The following is a 16168-nucleotide window of genomic DNA, read 5'->3' on the forward strand; positions in this document are numbered from 1 at the left end:
CGGATCGATGGCCGTCTCCCTCTTACTTCCGCCATGGGTTTCTCCCGGATCGGAATTACCCTTACGTAATACTTCCGGGTCCGATTCCCAGGGCCTCCCTCCCGAGTCCGTCACTCTCTGCTCATTTCCCCTTCCTAGAGCAGACGCCCGAGAAGTTTCTCCCCTCTTCTTCGGCCCTCCGCTTGGTATCCTTATACTTCCGGGAGAAGACTTCCGGCCGCCGACGGTCATCCAACCCGGAAGTGAAAGCCAGTAGCGCTTTGGGCCTGGACACTTCCCGCGGCGGTAAGGCGGACGCGTTGAAGAACCGCTTGGTTCTTGGTTCCGGCGATTCGGTGTCCCTCGGCGGCCGATGAAGCGAGAAGGAGTCGGCACGGCACGGGTGAGGAAGAGGGAGAGAGAGTGACAGCCTTGAGATAAGTGCAGAGCTAGGAGGCCATGATGGAGAGTTAAACCAGGGCCAGGGGTAGGCAACCTCGGCTCTTTTATGACTCATGGACTTCAACTCCCAGAATTCCTGAGCCAGCTTGGCTGGCTGAGGAATTCTGGGAGTTGAAGTCCATGAGTCATAAAAGAGCCGAGGTTGCCTACCCCTGAACCAGGGGGTGAGAAACATGCGGGAGGATATAACTTAAGTCAGAGGTCTTCAAACTCGGCCCTTTTATGACTCATGGACTTCAACTCCCAGAATTCCTCAGCCAGTGTGCCTGGCTGAGGAATTCTGGGAGTTGAAGTCCATGAGTCATAAAAGGGCCAAGTTTGAAGACCCCTGACTTAAGTGGTGGTGAGGCTGGAGTGGGAGTAGCAGGACTGTTGGGAGGAGAAAACAGGCCCCAAAGCTTAGCGAGAACTCAGCCAGTCGTGGGAAGGGGGGCAAGAGAGGCAAATACCCTGCCTTGGAGGAAGGAAGACCTGCATTGCCAGCACGGGAGTAGAGGAACAAGCTTGTAATCGTGCAAAAGGCGGGGAATAACAGTGTTGGAAGGGACCCCCTGCTTAGGCGGGAAACCCTATACCAGGGGTAGGCAACCTCGGCTCTTTTATGACTCATGGACTTCAAATCCCAGAATTCCTGAGCCAGCTTGGCTGGCTCAGGAATTCTGGGAGTTGAAGTCCATGAGTCATAAAAGAGCCGAGGTTGCCTACCCCTGCCTATACCATTTCAGTCTCTTCTTGAAAACCTCCAGTATTGGAGCACTTACAACCTCTGGGAGGCAAGCAGTTCCACTGACTTAATTGTTCTAACTGTCAGGAAATTTCTCCTTAGTTCCAGGTGGCTTCTCTCCTTGACTAGTTTCCCTTCGTTGCTTTTTGTCCAGCCCTCAGGTGCTTTGGAAAATAGGTTGATCACAGAGGATAATTAATGTTCGTCGGATAATGAATGACAGTTAATGAGACTGGAAACACTGGAGGCAGAGTGGAAAGTGGAGGTACACTATTGAGCAGAGGGAGACTGATTGCATGGCAGGGGAAGGAGGCAGGATGATTGTAGATGTAGCAGAGGCCAGAGTTTTGGTTGGAAGGAAGAAGGTAAAACATTGGAGAAATATTTTCTGTCTTCCTGCACACCGTGGAGGAGACGTAGCCAAGAGAGAATGAAAGCTTAGCCTGGCAGAGTTGAAATGGGAATGAGCATGAAGCAGAGGAGAATGATACACACCTCTATGGCAGCACCAAGCACAGGAAAGGTCATGTTTTGTCATCATAGAGACCGATTGTAGTGTATGAATGGGTACTTCATTTCCCTACAATATTAAAGTTTGCTGGTTGCAGCATTTTTCTTTTGAGCTCTTATTCTTGGTATAATGGTTATTAATTGGATTCATTATAGTCACCCACGCCAAAAGACTTGCCCTCTCACTTAAGTTAAGGCTCCTCGCATGTCATGCCAGTGTCCTAGTGAAAGATTGTTACTTTGCTCTTGTTTCAGGATTACCATATTTCAGTCTATTAGGAAACCTTGTTATTAAAATTTGTTTTAAATTTTTATTTCTGTTTGTGTAAACAATTAAAGTTTCTTATAACAATTAGGAGTGGCACAATGGCTCAGGTAAGATGCTGGGCTTGTCAGTTAGAAGGTTGACAGCCCAGGTTCGAGACCCAAGTGTTATGCAGCAGTATAAACTCCCGTTTTTTGCCCCAGCTCTTGCCAACCTGGTAATTCAAAAGCATGCAAATGTGAGTAGATAAATAGTTCCACTTCTGAGGGGGACGTGGGAGAAGGTACCAGTGCTCCATGATATCATGCTGGCCACATGACTGTGGTAATGTCTTTGGACAGTGCTGGCTGAGTGGCCTTGCAATGCAGATGAGCACCACCCCCTAAAGTCAAGTACAACTAGCAGAATGAAATCTGCAGGGATTCCTTTTTGTAACAATTGAGATACAATTGATTTTACCTATTTTAACTTTTGTGCAGATTTTCCTCATTTTCTCAGGATATATTAAGACCAAGATCATTTAGGCAGCACCTGAGTCTACTCTAGACTGACTCTGGGCAGATCACAGTGTAAAATACAATATAGATAGACCTTCAGTTACCACCATTCAAGAAGCCAACTTAAATTTTCTCTGACTCTTTGATTCCCAGAGTTTTGAAGCACAAAGACTTCAGTCATGGATTTTCAGCACCGTCCAGGTGGAAAAACGGGGAGCGGAGGTGTTGCCTCAGCCTCAGAAAGCAACAGGGACCGCAGAGAGAGGTTGAGGCAACTAGCCTTGGAAACGATAGATATCAATAAGGTGAGCTTCTACCTTTTTGTTGTGTGGTGAATGAAAAGTATAACATAATGAATAAAGGACTGATTAATCTATTGGTCCATAGCCACTGTCATTCAACTGGGTGTTACACTCAGACTGAGAGGAGCAGGTGCAGGTCCATCCTCTGCCACAAGAGTCCACTGCATGACTTCTGCTGTACACTCTCATCTCAATCTCACCAGCTGTTTGCAAGGATCAAATTAAGGGGGGAAAGTGTGATGCATGCCACAATGAATTCCTGGAGGAAAAACAGTATGTACACTTAATGAAGAAAGGCCTACGTAAGACGGAACACATTTTTCAACAGCCTGTCTCGTAGTTTAATCCTCATGTCTATAAAATGGCATTTTTACACCAAACATTCAAGGCTCCTCCCCTTTTCCATCAAAACTGCTCTGAACTACATCAGTCCAAAGTGTGGTTTTGGGGACACCCAGAATTCCCCGGATGCAGCACCCTAAGTAAGGTAGCAGATTTGGGAAAGACCTCTCTTTGGTAGCTACCAATTAGAAAATTACACGTGGCTGATAATTCGGATACATACTTGTATCCGAATTATCAGCCAAAATGTTGGAGATGTGGTGATGAAGATGCAACATATTTTCATGTATGGTGGACTTGTAAAAAGGTTAAGGCCTTCTGGATAAAAATTTGGTGGAATATGCAGAAGATCTTCAAGCAAAGGATAAAGTTTTGTCCGCAACTTTTCTTGTTGGGAATAATTACGGATGCTACGGTTGTGGACACTAAATTGATGTTAAATTTAATTACGGCAGCAAGACTTTTGATAGGTCAGTATTGGAAGAAAGAGGAACTGCCGACCATAGAAGAGTGGACTTTAAAGATCTCCGACCTGGCAGAGATGGCGAAGATTTCGGCTTATTTGAAAGATCACTCGCAAGAACGTTATATTATGGAATGGAGAAAATGGATTGAGTTTATCCAGAATAAGTATAGGGTCAAGAAGTTTCATGTAGCATTTGAATAAGTCTTCTTTCTTTTTTTTCTTTTTCTATTTTAGCTTTTCTATATATATTTAATACTACTAAGGTTTGTTTTATCCTATATAAGCTAGAGAGTGATGGATTTTAGAGTTTATGGTTTTTAGTATATGGTTGTTTATGATTGTTTTTTTTATATATATACCTTGTATTTAGCTCTGGGAAGTCGGGGGGGGAGGGGGGAGAGGGAAGGGAGAGGGGAGGGGGAGGGGGGATTGTTAAAGATAAACTGTATGTTAAAACTTTTCAATAAAAAAAAAAGAAAATTACACGTGGGAGGAAGCCACAGTTGGGACACTAGATTTTAGTTCAAGTTACTTCACTTCTAGAAATCATCTGTAGTAGTTTGTTTTGGTTTTGTGCCTTTAAGTCAGCACTGACGTCTGGTGACCGCCTGGACAAGTATCTGCAGTTTTCTTGGGAACATTTTTGGAAATGGTTTGCTATTGTCATCTTATCAGCGCTGAGAAAATATAACTGGCTCAAGGTTGCCTGACTGGCTTTGTGCCCAGGACAAGAGTAATATTTATGGTGTCCTGATTCCTAACCTGGAACCTTAACCATTATATCAAACTGGCTGTCTCACATATATAGCTTGTGTGAAGTCTACACCCTGGGGTATGGTACATATGTACTTTCTATATTGCCTAAACTTAACCTTTATTTTTTCCCCAACAGGATCCCTATTTTATGAAAAACCATTTGGGGTCTTACGAATGCAAACTTTGTTTGACACTGCACAACAATGAGGTGAGGACTTATTTTTGCAAATGCACTTTATCCGCTAAGAAATGGTGTAATTTAGCAATGTTATTGTGCATGCCCCAACCTCAGCACAAGTATTTCCGGAAGAATTGAGTCCTGCTACAGTCTTTCTAACATTCTAAAACCTGCTAGTTGGTTTAATTATTGACATTGTTTTATTTGGCTATGGTAATTCTTTATTATTTTTATTTATTTATTTGTATCCCACCTTTACTATTTTTGCAAACAACCCAACATGGCAAAAATATTCAATACATCTTCCTCCTCCTATTTTCTCCATAACAACAATCCTGTGAGGTAGGTTGGGGAGAGAGAGAGAGAGAGAGAGAGTGTGTGTGTGACTGGTCCAATGTGACCCATTTGGCTTTCATGGCCAAGGCAGGATTTGAATTCACAGTATCCCACTTTCTAATCTGGTGCCTTAACCATTAAACAACCCTGGCTCTCTTTATATTATTTATCCTTGTATTGTTAATAACTTTGATTATTTGTTTAATTTACATTTTAACTGTTACAGAGGCATTTGTCGATTATTTTTCAAAATGTTTTGAATGTTGTTTTGGTGTATAACAAATAAACGATAATGTCTTTGAATGGATATGAAGGAACTTCCTCCCAGTCTGTGGGAACCCAGCAATCCTCTTAGTGAAAGAACCAGACTATCATATTAACTCTGTTTTTGCAATGCACGTGATGTGAACAGGAATTACGTTTTGTTAACTCATTTCTAGCACATTGTATGGAGTCAGCATTCTCTTGACCTATAGGAAATGTTTAGCTGAGTAGCAAAATATTTCCTTTCCGTATAAAAGATTTACAATATCTGGCATCTAAGTCCCAATAATAAATAAATAAATAATAAATCTCCAGAGAAGGCAAACAAAAGAAACTCATCCGGAACTCTGGAAAGTGCTGCCGGTGAAGAGCAGAAAATGTTCAGCTGAATTAACCCAGCAGTCTGAATAAATAGCCCATTTAATTAAAATCTTTTTTAAAAACACTTTAGGGAGAAGTTTGTCTCAGAATTGGCCCCTTGACAGTGCAGAGTTAAAGCTGAGCTGGAGATCTGAGATTGCTTGACTTTACTGATTCCCTCCCAGCTCTATTCTTGAGAGGCCAGGCTTGACCTAGAATTTAACTAATCTCACCCACCCTTTCTTCCTATCCAACAGGGAAGCTACTTGGCACATACCCAGGGGAAAAAACATCAGACCAACTTGTAAGTTGCTAATTGCAAGCACCTCTTTTCTTTATTTTATCTAAACGTCTCTCCCCCCCCTTGTTCCCCTATTTTTGCAGAGGCCAAAAAACCTATACACTCTTCGAGAGCAAAGAGTGTCTTGGGAACCAGCTAAAAGTTTGCTAGTTACAAAGACACAATTGTCTTCCTCTAGCCTTGGGGCAGTCTGTGATGTAGCATTTTCCATGACATCTGTCAGCCTTCCCTCCACCTGATAAGAAACTCTCTTTAGGAGTACTCCTGAGGACTTTGGCTGTAGGGACAGTGTGTCTGATTTTTCTTCAGATTGTGCCCCTGTGTATATGTGGGCATGAGTGCGTTGTCTGAAGCTTCCAGTTGAAGGCCAGTTTCACAGTTAAGCTTTACAGGAAAGTTTGTTTGATCTCGGAAGCATCCCTAGTAAGAATAGTTTAAAACAATTTGGATAGTTTTGTTTATGTGGAGGGGGAACCAAGCCAGAGTGTATGATGATGATGATGATGATGATGATAGAAGGGACTTTGGAGGTCATCTAGTCCAACCCCCTGCTCAGGCAGGAAACCTATACCATTTCAGACCAATGGCTGTCCAATCTCTTCTTAAAAACTTCCAGTGTTGGAGCATATATTGCTTCTTGTTATTCTGTAATTTGTTCTAAGCAGCCTAGGATATTTCTACGAACAGATAGGTTTCCAAGGGTTGTTAATAAAGTGGTGGGACCAATATGAATTGACTTTACTCGACCGTCTGGATTTATACTAGACTAGTATTTTTTCAAGGGGGCATATGGTGGCTTAGCAGTTAAAGACAATGAAAGCTGACAGGCTGGGTTCGACAGTTGTGCAGGAATAATTTTAAAGACCTTATGCAGAAGTGCTTAAATGTTTATTGTCTTCCCCCCCCCCCAATGGAGGAGAACTCTGTAAAAGAAATCCCCCGCCTCCATCTTTTCTCAGGGTGCTGTGATGACTTTGTTCCCCTTCCTTTCATTTGCAGAGCTCGACGAGCAGCCAAAGAAGCCAAAGAGGCCCCAGCTCAGCCTGCTCCAGAAAAGGTGAAGGTGGAAGTCAAGAAATTTGTGAAAATTGGCCGGCCAGGTTACAAAGGTAGGAGTGGCTCCAAGCTTCCTGAGACATCATCTCACCCTGATGGAATTAGCCCGCCTCACTCCTGCTGGCAGAAGGGGCGTGCTGAAGACCCTGTCAGCCAAGGAATTTTGTCTGGCAGGGTCCAGAAGAGGAACCTTTTCTGCCTTGGCTCATGTCCTCTAGAACTTCCCTTTCCCCTCCCCCCGCCCCCCGAGGTCCGATCTGTTCCCACCCTTCCAAAAGGCCTTGAAGACATGGCTGTGTCAACTAGCCTGGGGGCCCTAATGGGATTGTGACATGTTGGAGGTGGCTAATGCAGTAGAAAACACCCTCCCTCTCCATCCAGCTTAGTTGTATTTTAACTCAATTTTAAATTAAAAGTCTTTATTGTTTTAATGTTTTATTCTGAATTTTATCTAATGTCTATAAGATGCCTAGAGGGATGCGGTGGCTCAGTGGGTTAGGACGCTGAGCTTGTCGATCAGAAGATCGGCAGTTTGGCGGGTCGAATCGCGAGTGCCACGTAGCAGAGTGAGTGCCGGTTACTTGTCCCAGCTTCTGCTAACCTAGCAGTTCGAAAGCACGTAAAAATGCAAGTAGAAAAATAGGGACCACTACGGTGGGAAGGTAACAGCATTCTGTGCGCCTTTGGCGTCTAGTCATGCCGGCCACATGACCACGGAGACGTCCTGGGACAAGCGCTGGCTCTTCGGCTTTGAAATGGAGATGAGCATCGGCCCCTATAGCTGGAAACGACTGGCACGCATGTGCGGGGGAACCTTTACCTTTTACTATAAGATGCCTAAAGTCGTTTCTGGCGAGATGGGTAGCGATAGATAGATAGATAGATAGATAGATAGATAGATAGATAGATAGATAGATAGATAGATAGATAGATAGACGAACAGGACAGGACAGGACAGGACAGACCACAAAGTATTCCTTTGGAAACGAGTGAATTTGAAATGGGTTATTTCAACCATTTTGGCTTCCAATGTGCTTGAAGTAGCCCTCGTAGTTCTTTGAATGGGACATTCAATAGGAGGTTTGATTCTGAGTCTTGGAGCCCAGACCTGATGAAATAAAAGTATCCTGTCGCAAATGTCTGCTTACCATGCTGTCTCTCTCTTATCCATCTTTTCAGTAACCAAGCAGAGGGACCCAGAAACAGGCCAGCAAAGCCTCCTTTTCCAGGTAAAATACACCTAACTTTCTTTAATTTCTTTAATAAAAATTATGTGCGGGGTACTTACAACCGGTTGCTTAGCGACAATTTGAAGTTACGACAGGCCTGCCATGGGGCTACTTCAGGCATTTACAGCCCTTTGCACCATTCCATGGTGACATGACTTGAGTTTATGGTGGTTTTGCCAAAAGACTGGCACTTACTTCTAGTTCACCATTGGTTCATTCAGCAACTACCGCACTCACTTAACTGCTGCAAAAAAGGTGGTAAAATCTGGCCAGTTACGTGACATGATGGGCAGGCTCCATTATGGTCATAAGTTGAGGGCTGCCTGTATATATTTTTTTAAAAAAATAAGTTCAATAAGTGACTTTGGTCCAGTCAAAAAAAAACCCATCAACTTTGGGGGTCCCTGGAGCTCTCTGAGCTTGATTATTCTGTATGCATTTTTCTCTGTCACTCAGGAGAACAACCAAGCTCAGTGAGCACCAGTGACCCCCACAGTTCAGGCCTGAGCTACAAATGTTCTTTTCTATTGGTATCTCCACTATTCATGAAACTGAGCATAGAAGAGGCCTGCTCTTTCTGTCCCTTCCCTTCTTTTTCTCCTCGGCTATTCTCCATATGAGCAGGTAGTTGGATTTGTTGGATTGAAATGGTCCCTCCAGCTTCCTGTTCTTCTGGCTCTGCCCCACACAGATCGATTACCCAGAGATTGCTGAAAGTATCATGCCGAGACACCGTTTTATGTCAGCGTATGAGCAGAGAATTGAGCCTCCCGACCGGCGTTGGCAATACCTTTTGATGGCAGCGGAACCCTATGAGACAATCGCTTTCAAGGTAAAGTTCTAGTCTAGCCTCTTTTGTGCCATTGTTGGGACATTCAAAAGGATAGATTTAGTTCTGGAAAGTTAAATGCTTCTGGGAAGGGATTTGGTTTGAGGGCTTTCAGTTTTGTAAAGGAACAGAAGGGGAACGACACAGATCAGAAATCTTAAGGTTATGGTTTCTATTGAACTTTGTAACGAAAATCAATCTTAACGGTTCTGGAATTTCCATTTGCGTTGGACGTTCGCATCGTGAGATCAAATTCCCTGAAAACAGAATTTGATTCTCAAAACTTCCCTGGTTGGTTGGTTGGTTGGTTGTCCCTTCTCAACGAGACACTTCCTGATGATGGGATGGATCGAACGAGAGACAGTATTAGTTTCTTTCGATTGACAAGTACCGGCTGCTGCTGTGTGTCAGACACAAACTCTGGGTGCTGCACTGTGAGCATTGATGGTTTGCAGCATATTAGTTACGGGGTGCAAAACTGGGGCCTATCGGTAGTCATACCCCAGTCTGTGAAACAAATTAGGCTAATTTAAAGATCCTGGTTTTCCCTCCTTAGATATGCAGAGTTAATTGCTAAAGACGATTGCAGAGAATGAATGCTTGCTTTCACAGGCAATCTTAGCCACTGATGGCCGGGTTGAGGCATGCTAAATTTTCCCTCAGCTTTCCAAGGTAGAAAGCACAAAGCAATGAATTCAAGTCTCACCTTAGCCCTGAAAGCCAGATGAGTGACTTTGGGCCTTTCCCAGGAGGCTGGGAGTTCCAGTCCTGCCTTAGACATCAAAGCCAGCTGGGTGACTTTGGGAGTCCCTCTCAGCCCAACTTACCTCACTGAGTTGTTGTTACGGGGGGAAATAGGAGGAAGGTATGTTGGATACGCTCACCGCCTTGAGTTATTTGTAAGCATAATAAAGGCATGATACAAACAGAACAGATAAATAATGGAGAAATTCCACTATGCTGGAATATATTGATGTATTGCCCCAATTCCAGCAGGGTGGCTTGGTTTTTCTTCTTTCGACAGATGTAAAATCAAAGCATCTTCAACTCTTTTCTCTTTTGGCCTTGATAGAAAAAAAGATGGTTGGTTTTTTCCCCCCCTGCTATTATTATCACTTTCAAGAAACTGCCCGACTTCTTTCATAGGCTGTTGAGCACAGCCTTTGATGTCCTGTGATGCAACAGCTTGGCACCTCTCCTAACCTCTTCTCTTCCTCTTTTGCAGGTACCCAGTAGGGAGATTGACAAAGCTGAAGGCAAATTCTGGACCCACTGGAATCGGGAAACAAAACAGGTAAACAGTTAAGAGGTAAAAGCCACCAACTGCCCTTGTTGAAAATTCCTTTTAAACACCAACCTCCTTTCTCCTTGGCAGAGGCACTGCTAAGAAGAAATTTATTTATTTATTTATTTTATTTTATTTATTTGATTTATATACCGCCCTTCTCCCGAAGGACTCAGGGCGGTGTACAGGGCAATAAAAATAAGAATACAGGATACAAGATTTAAAGTTAAATGATTGTGCCCAATGTAGTAAGTTAGTTAAAAACAATGTTAAAACCCCAAACCCATCAGACCTGGCCGGCTTGTTCAAAATAAATGTAAGTCAGAATCAGAAAACTTAATTAGCATCATTATTAGAAAAGTAAAGATACCAACGGAAAATAATAATAATATAAAGTTGGAAGGGACCTTGGAGGTCATCTAGTCCAACCCCCTGCTCAGGCAGGAAGCCCTATACCATTTCAGGCAAATGGCTGTCCATTGGCCTTGCTGGATTATAGTTTGTTTAATCCTAGCTATAGGAGGGTCGGCTGCCTTTGGGCACAGCTGCCTTTAGGCACAAGCACCCCTGTGGCTGTTACGTAGCATAATACTCAGAGGTGGATCCTTTGGAAGCTGGAAAGATCAGATATCTTCCTCAGAGACAGAAGCTCTAGAACAAAATGTATAAAATAATGGATATTTCTGTATCATATAAGTACAGGTAGCCCTCAACTTACAACGGTCCATTTAGTGACTATTCGAAGTTACAGTGGTACTGCAAAAAAGTGGCTCATAACCACTTTTCACAGTGTAGGTAGCATATCCATGATCATATGATCAGAATTCAGATGCTCGGCAACTGACTCATATTTATGACGGTTGCACTGTCCCGGAGTCATGTGATCATCTTTTGCGACCTTCTGACAAGCAACGTCAATGGGGAAGCCAGATTCACTTAACAACCCGGTTACTAACTTAATAACCAGGTTACTAACTAATTGGCTACAGTGATTCACTTGACAGCAGTGGCAAGAAAGTCGCACAATGGGGCAAAACTCACTGAACAAATGTCTCCCTTAAGAGAAATGTTGGGCTCAGTTGTGGTCATAAGTTGAGGACTATCTATATCTTGGTATCCTCCAAATCAGTTGGAATGGCAGAATTGTTCCCACCCGGCTAGGAATTTTGGGAGTCACAGATTGAATCGGATCAGAAGGACTCAAAGCAAACTTCTGTGGTGGCTTTTTCCCAGCCCTGGTTTTGAGGAATCCTTTGTGAAGATCTAACTCAGGTGGGGAACCTTGGCTCTTTTATGCCTCGTGGACTTCAACTCCCAGAATTCCTGAGCCAGCATAGCTCAGCTTGGAAACCCCTCCCTTTCCCCTCAGCATGGCTGGCTCAGGAATTCTGGGAGTTGAAGTCCACGAGTCATAAAAGAGCCAAGGTTGCCTACCCCTGATCTAACTGGATCCTGGCAGTGAAGTAAAAGCTAATGTTTTCCCCCCCCACTCCTTTTTTCCCCTTTTAGTTCTTCCTTCAGTTTCATTTCAAGATGGAGAAGCCACCTGCTCCTCAAAGTATCCCGGCACCAGCTACTGTGAAGCGGCCTCCCCCGCCCCCTCTCATGAATGGCCTGCCCCCCCGACCACCACTCCCGGATTCTCTCCCACCTCCTCCTCCTCCTGGGGGCATGGCTCTGCCTCCCATGCCTCCCCCGACAGGGCCCTTGCCCCCAGGCCCACCCCAGTTGCCCCCAGCCCCTGGCGTCCCTCCTCCTGCTCCAATGCCTCCGATGCTGAGACCCCCTCTCCCCACGGAAGGACCAGGGAACATTCCTCCACCACCCCCTACCAGCTGAAATGTCCTTTCTCGCATTTTTTTAAAAAGGCACCTGTTGATCTTGTCTCGTTTCTTCCCTTGTGTATTTTTTAAATACATCAGTGACTTCAGTTCAGAATCCCGTGGCTTCATTAAAAAGACCTCTTCGTTTCCCCCCCCCTTCTAATGAAGAAATATTGATCCAAAACATTCATCCCTAGAGCAGTGCTTCTCAACTTTGTCAACTTTACATTGTAAGGTCTTCCACTCCCAGAATTTCCCGTGCTAGCGTGGAGAATAGTGGAAGTTGAAGTCCACACATCTTAAAAGTTGCTAAGCTTGAGAAACGCTGCTCTAGGCTATTTTAAGTCAAAGAATCTGTTTTGCATTAGAGTTTGCTTTCTTAAGATCGTTCTGTGTGGGAAACAAACAACAACCAAGATCCTGGTTCCTTCTCTTGCTATCTGGTCTTGCCGTTAGCCTTAGATGTGTGTCCAGAGCTAATCAAATGCAGAAGGCCGCTTCAAGCTTCATTGAAGCTGGTTGCCAGAAATCTTACAAGACCACAGCTGGATTTTTGGTTTGTCATTTGCTTTGGATACTGCTGTAATCAGCAAGGATTCCTGGCAATTAACACCACAATCACATAAACGTTAAACCCACAAAACATGACTCCTGGTGGCACCAATCCAAATATTCTGCGGAGTAATTTGGTTTGACCAGTTTCCACAAATTCCGAGTGAATGTAGCTCAAGATTGAGGTTCTCTAAAACAGGCTCCGGGTGCTGACTTCCCTCTTCATGTAGGTTATTTTTTTATACCTTCCATAAAAATCCCTATCATAGAATTTGGTTTTGTTTGTTTTCATGGCTGCCCCTGTGGGTTGACATTTTCATTCAGCTGTTTGCCACGATAATCCCATTTTTTAATGTGAGCAAAAGCAATTCTGAAAATGAAGTAAAAGTAATTTTTCAACTTAGAGAGTTTGTTCAGGAACTAATAGTTGGGGACTTTCCACGGATGGATGAAAAGGAAGGAAGGAAGAGGTAGGAAAGTAGGTGTAAGAAGGAAAAGTTGCTTTTTTATTTTTATTTTTTTTATTTTAATTCCATTTATATCCTGCCCTTCTCCGAAGACTCAGGGCGGCTTACAAGCTTAGCAGTAGCCTTCATTCTATGTATATGCCTGCTTATTAGGGCTTTCATACACCCCCCAAGCGGCATTATTACAAAGTCAGCTTAACTGCCCCCAACAATCTGGGTCCTCATTTGACCTACCTCGGAAGGATGGAAGGCTGAGTCAACCTTGAGCCTGGTGGGACTCGAACCTGCACTAATTGCAGGCAGCTGGTGTTACTTAAGGAGGCATTAGCCCACTGCTCCACCAAGGCTCCTCCAAATTCTTTTATATATAGAAAGAATTTGTGGTTGCAGAAAAAGCACAGTGGGGTTCAAGATACTGAGATACAGTTGTCCTAATTTAGCAACCACCTTTTTCAGGGGCTTGTTACAAGGATTATAGGGGAAAAAATAACTTTACAACCAATGCTCACATTTATGCCCTTTGCAGGCCTGTAAAGCAAAGAAAAATTGAAAAACTTTGCAACCATTTCCTTTAACGTTGAAGGTGCCTATTCCAATTGTTGCCAAATGACGATTTTGCCTCTTATCTTGATATCTGCAAACGGTCATTACTGATTGCATCCATTAATAGCCAGATTTCCCAATGTGGTCAATGTTAACACCAAAGGAATTATCCAAGGGTCAATAAGTGGGGTCAATCGGGGGTCAGTAAATATTGGAGGATCAATATGTGATGTCTAAATGATAGAAAGCTGATTGGGGTCAATTCATCTTTTGGGGTCCCTATATACCTCCACCTCAGTCCTTGAAAGTGAGGGGGCTAGCAGTGAGACTGAACCAGGGCTGGATGGTCAGTCACCAGTGAGAGCAACCTTGCCTCTTATTATTATTTGTAATGCTGTAAAAGTATTAACATTTTTATATGATAAATGTTTGGAGATCAATGAACAATCAGAAGCTTCATGAAGATTCTGGTTGAGTAGAGGGTACGGGGACCTTTGACTTACAGCGACACGACCTCTAACGCAAATTGTACATACTAAACACCGTTAAAAGTTGGATGAAATCAAACTGGGGAACATTGCACGGTAAAGCCCCAAAAATGCAACATCAGCTGAGCAATACCTGAACTATAGAAGTATGGCAGGAGTAGTACATAAGCTTGCAGAGACTGCAAGACTAGGATGATCTGGCTTTGACTACCACTTCCACCGTCTGCATGTGCTCAGACCAAAATACTGTGCAATCAATCAAAAGCCACAATTTGTAAATTAGTGCTGGTTTGGACCAAAAGTGTGTTGATTAGTTCACATTCTTTCAGAGTAATGTTTCAGCAACTTTTAAGATGTGGACTTCAATTCCCAGAAATCCCCAGGCTGGCTGGGGAATTCTGGGAGTTGAAGTCCACATGTCGCTAAGGTTGAGAAATACCATTCCCACGGTAAGGATTTTATTAATGCCATGCCTCTATCCATGGGAGATTCCCAATAGCAAGGCATGATTAAGGCCTTCTTCCTACAGTTTGCCAACTCAGGGTTAACTGCCGCAGTTTATCAAATGGGGTCCATTTTCTAGATTTGACCCTAGCACAGCCTAGATTCCCCAAGTGTGCTAGGTTAAAATGTGTTGCAAAAGCTATCTTCCTCACGTTCATTTGAAATAAGGTACAGGAGCTTGCCGATGTCCACTTAACCCCTAGCCAATCTTTGAGTAAATGGGACGCGGTGGCTCAGTGGGTTAGGACACTGAGCTTGTCGATCAGAAGGTCGGCAGTTTGGCAGGTCGAGTCCCGAGTGCCGCATAGCAGAGTGAGCGCCTGTTACTCGTCCCAGCTTCTGCCAACCTAGCAGTTTGAAAGCACGTAAAAATGCAAATAGAAAAATAGGGACCACTACGGTGAAAAGGTAACAACAGCGTTCCGTGCACCTTTGGTGTCTAGTCATGCCGGCCACATGACCACGGAGACGTCCTCGGACAAGCGCTGGCTCTTCGGCTCTGAAACGGAGATGAGCACAGGCCCCTAGAGTTGGAAACGACTAGCACACATGTGCAGGGGAACCTTTACCTTTAATCTTTGAGTGGCCAAAGGCTGCACTTAATATTTTGGGGTAAGGAGGTCTACAAAATCAACCATGACATTTAGTTAGGAGGGGTGGAGATCTTTGTAACGATGATGTGGCTATTTGAGGGCACATATCTATTTCCCAACTTAAAATGCCTTCTCAGCCAAATGCATTTATTTTATTACCACCGCCATCTCAATGCATAAAAAAAGGACTGAAATTTTTATTCTGTTCCTCCAGTGAAGACTAGTATAGATTGTCCATTGTCTTGAGATCCTAGAGGCCAAATTAAAAAAAAAAAAGTTTAGCCTCTGGATAAAGAGTTGCTAACTTGATCTGCAGCTCTGAAGGAAAAGGCCATTAGTACATCTAGTAACAGTGAGTTTTATTTATTTATTTTATTTTTATTACATTTATATCCCGCCCTTCTCCGAAGACTCAGGGCGGCTTACAAGCTTAGCAGTAGCCTTCATTCTATGTATATGCCTGCTTGTTAGGACTTTCACACCCCCCCCCCAAGCAGCATTATTACAAAGTCAGCTTAATTGCCCCCAACAATCTGGGTCCTCAATTTACCTACCTCGGAAGGATGGAAGGCTGAGTCAACCTTGAGCCTGGTGGGATGCGAACCTGCACTAATTGCAGGCAGCTGGTGTTACTTAAGGAGGCATTAGCCCACTGCTCCACCAAGGCTCACTCCATCAGCTTAGTTCCATCAGCTTAGCCTTCCCATGAAGCATTGGAGGTAACCACTAAAGGACAAGAAAATGTCTGAACCATTTCCTTCCCAGATTGTTTTAGTAGCTTTTTTTTACATTCTTTAACTCCTTAAGAATTTTTTTTTCTCCCGTTCAGTTGCGTCTGATTCTCAGACCCCTTAGCCTACTTCAAGGTATAAATTTAGGGGATAACTATTTAAAGGAACAAATACTTTTTGCTGATAAAAAACAGCCTTTACATAAGATATTAAGGGGTTAAAAACATGATAAGCAGACTGATACAATGTAAAGACGGAAAGGTTCAAATTGTGGGTGAATGTGAGTTTTGCTTTGCTTTGATCTCTTGGGGGGGGGGGGAAATATG

At 43.6% G+C, this 16168-nt stretch overlaps 1 protein-coding gene and 1 long non-coding RNA gene across 4 annotated transcripts in view; one reads left to right on the forward strand and one right to left on the reverse strand.

Moving 5' to 3' along the window:
* LOC310641972 overlaps positions 1–16168 on the reverse strand; it is a 102030-nt gene that overhangs the window by 15169 nt on the left and 70693 nt on the right. The window lies entirely within an intron of this gene.
* SF3A2 (splicing factor 3a subunit 2) lies at positions 207–12025 on the forward strand. 3 transcript variants are annotated; one of them, XM_083349612.1, is made up of 9 exons: positions 207–382; positions 2591–2742; positions 4440–4511; positions 5699–5745; positions 6742–6851; positions 7978–8027; positions 8719–8859; positions 10082–10150; positions 11651–12025. In XM_083349612.1, the coding sequence occupies exons 2-9, from the start codon at positions 2617–2619 to the stop codon at positions 11978–11980; spliced, it is 945 nt and encodes a 314-aa protein (XP_083205738.1). In that variant the 5' UTR covers positions 207–382; positions 2591–2616; the 3' UTR covers positions 11981–12025. The 3 variants fall into 3 exon arrangements, with proteins under 3 accessions (XP_083205738.1, XP_083205739.1, XP_083205740.1); XM_083349613.1 differs by lacking the exon at positions 207–382 and adding an exon at positions 795–962; XM_083349614.1 differs by lacking the exon at positions 207–382 and adding an exon at positions 1268–1430.

The sequence above is a fragment of the Vipera ursinii genome (assembly GCF_947247035.1).
Source record: "Vipera ursinii genome assembly, chromosome: 1".
Lineage (NCBI taxonomy): Eukaryota > Metazoa > Chordata > Lepidosauria > Squamata > Viperidae > Vipera > Vipera ursinii.

What these genes read in the sequence shown, in the direction of transcription:
- SF3A2 (XM_083349612.1), top strand. Translation starts at nt 2,617, where the DNA reads ATGGATTTTCAGCACCGTCCAGGTGGAAAAACGGGGAGCGGAGGTGTT. An exon ending in AAAAAACATCAGACCAACTT is followed by an intron (nt 5,746 to 6,741) that starts GTAAGTTGCTAA and finishes TTTCATTTGCAG; the next exon opens with AGCTCGACGAGCAGCCAAAG. An exon ending in AGCAAAGCCTCCTTTTCCAG is followed by an intron (nt 8,028 to 8,718) that starts GTAAAATACACC and finishes TGCCCCACACAG; the next exon opens with ATCGATTACCCAGAGATTGC.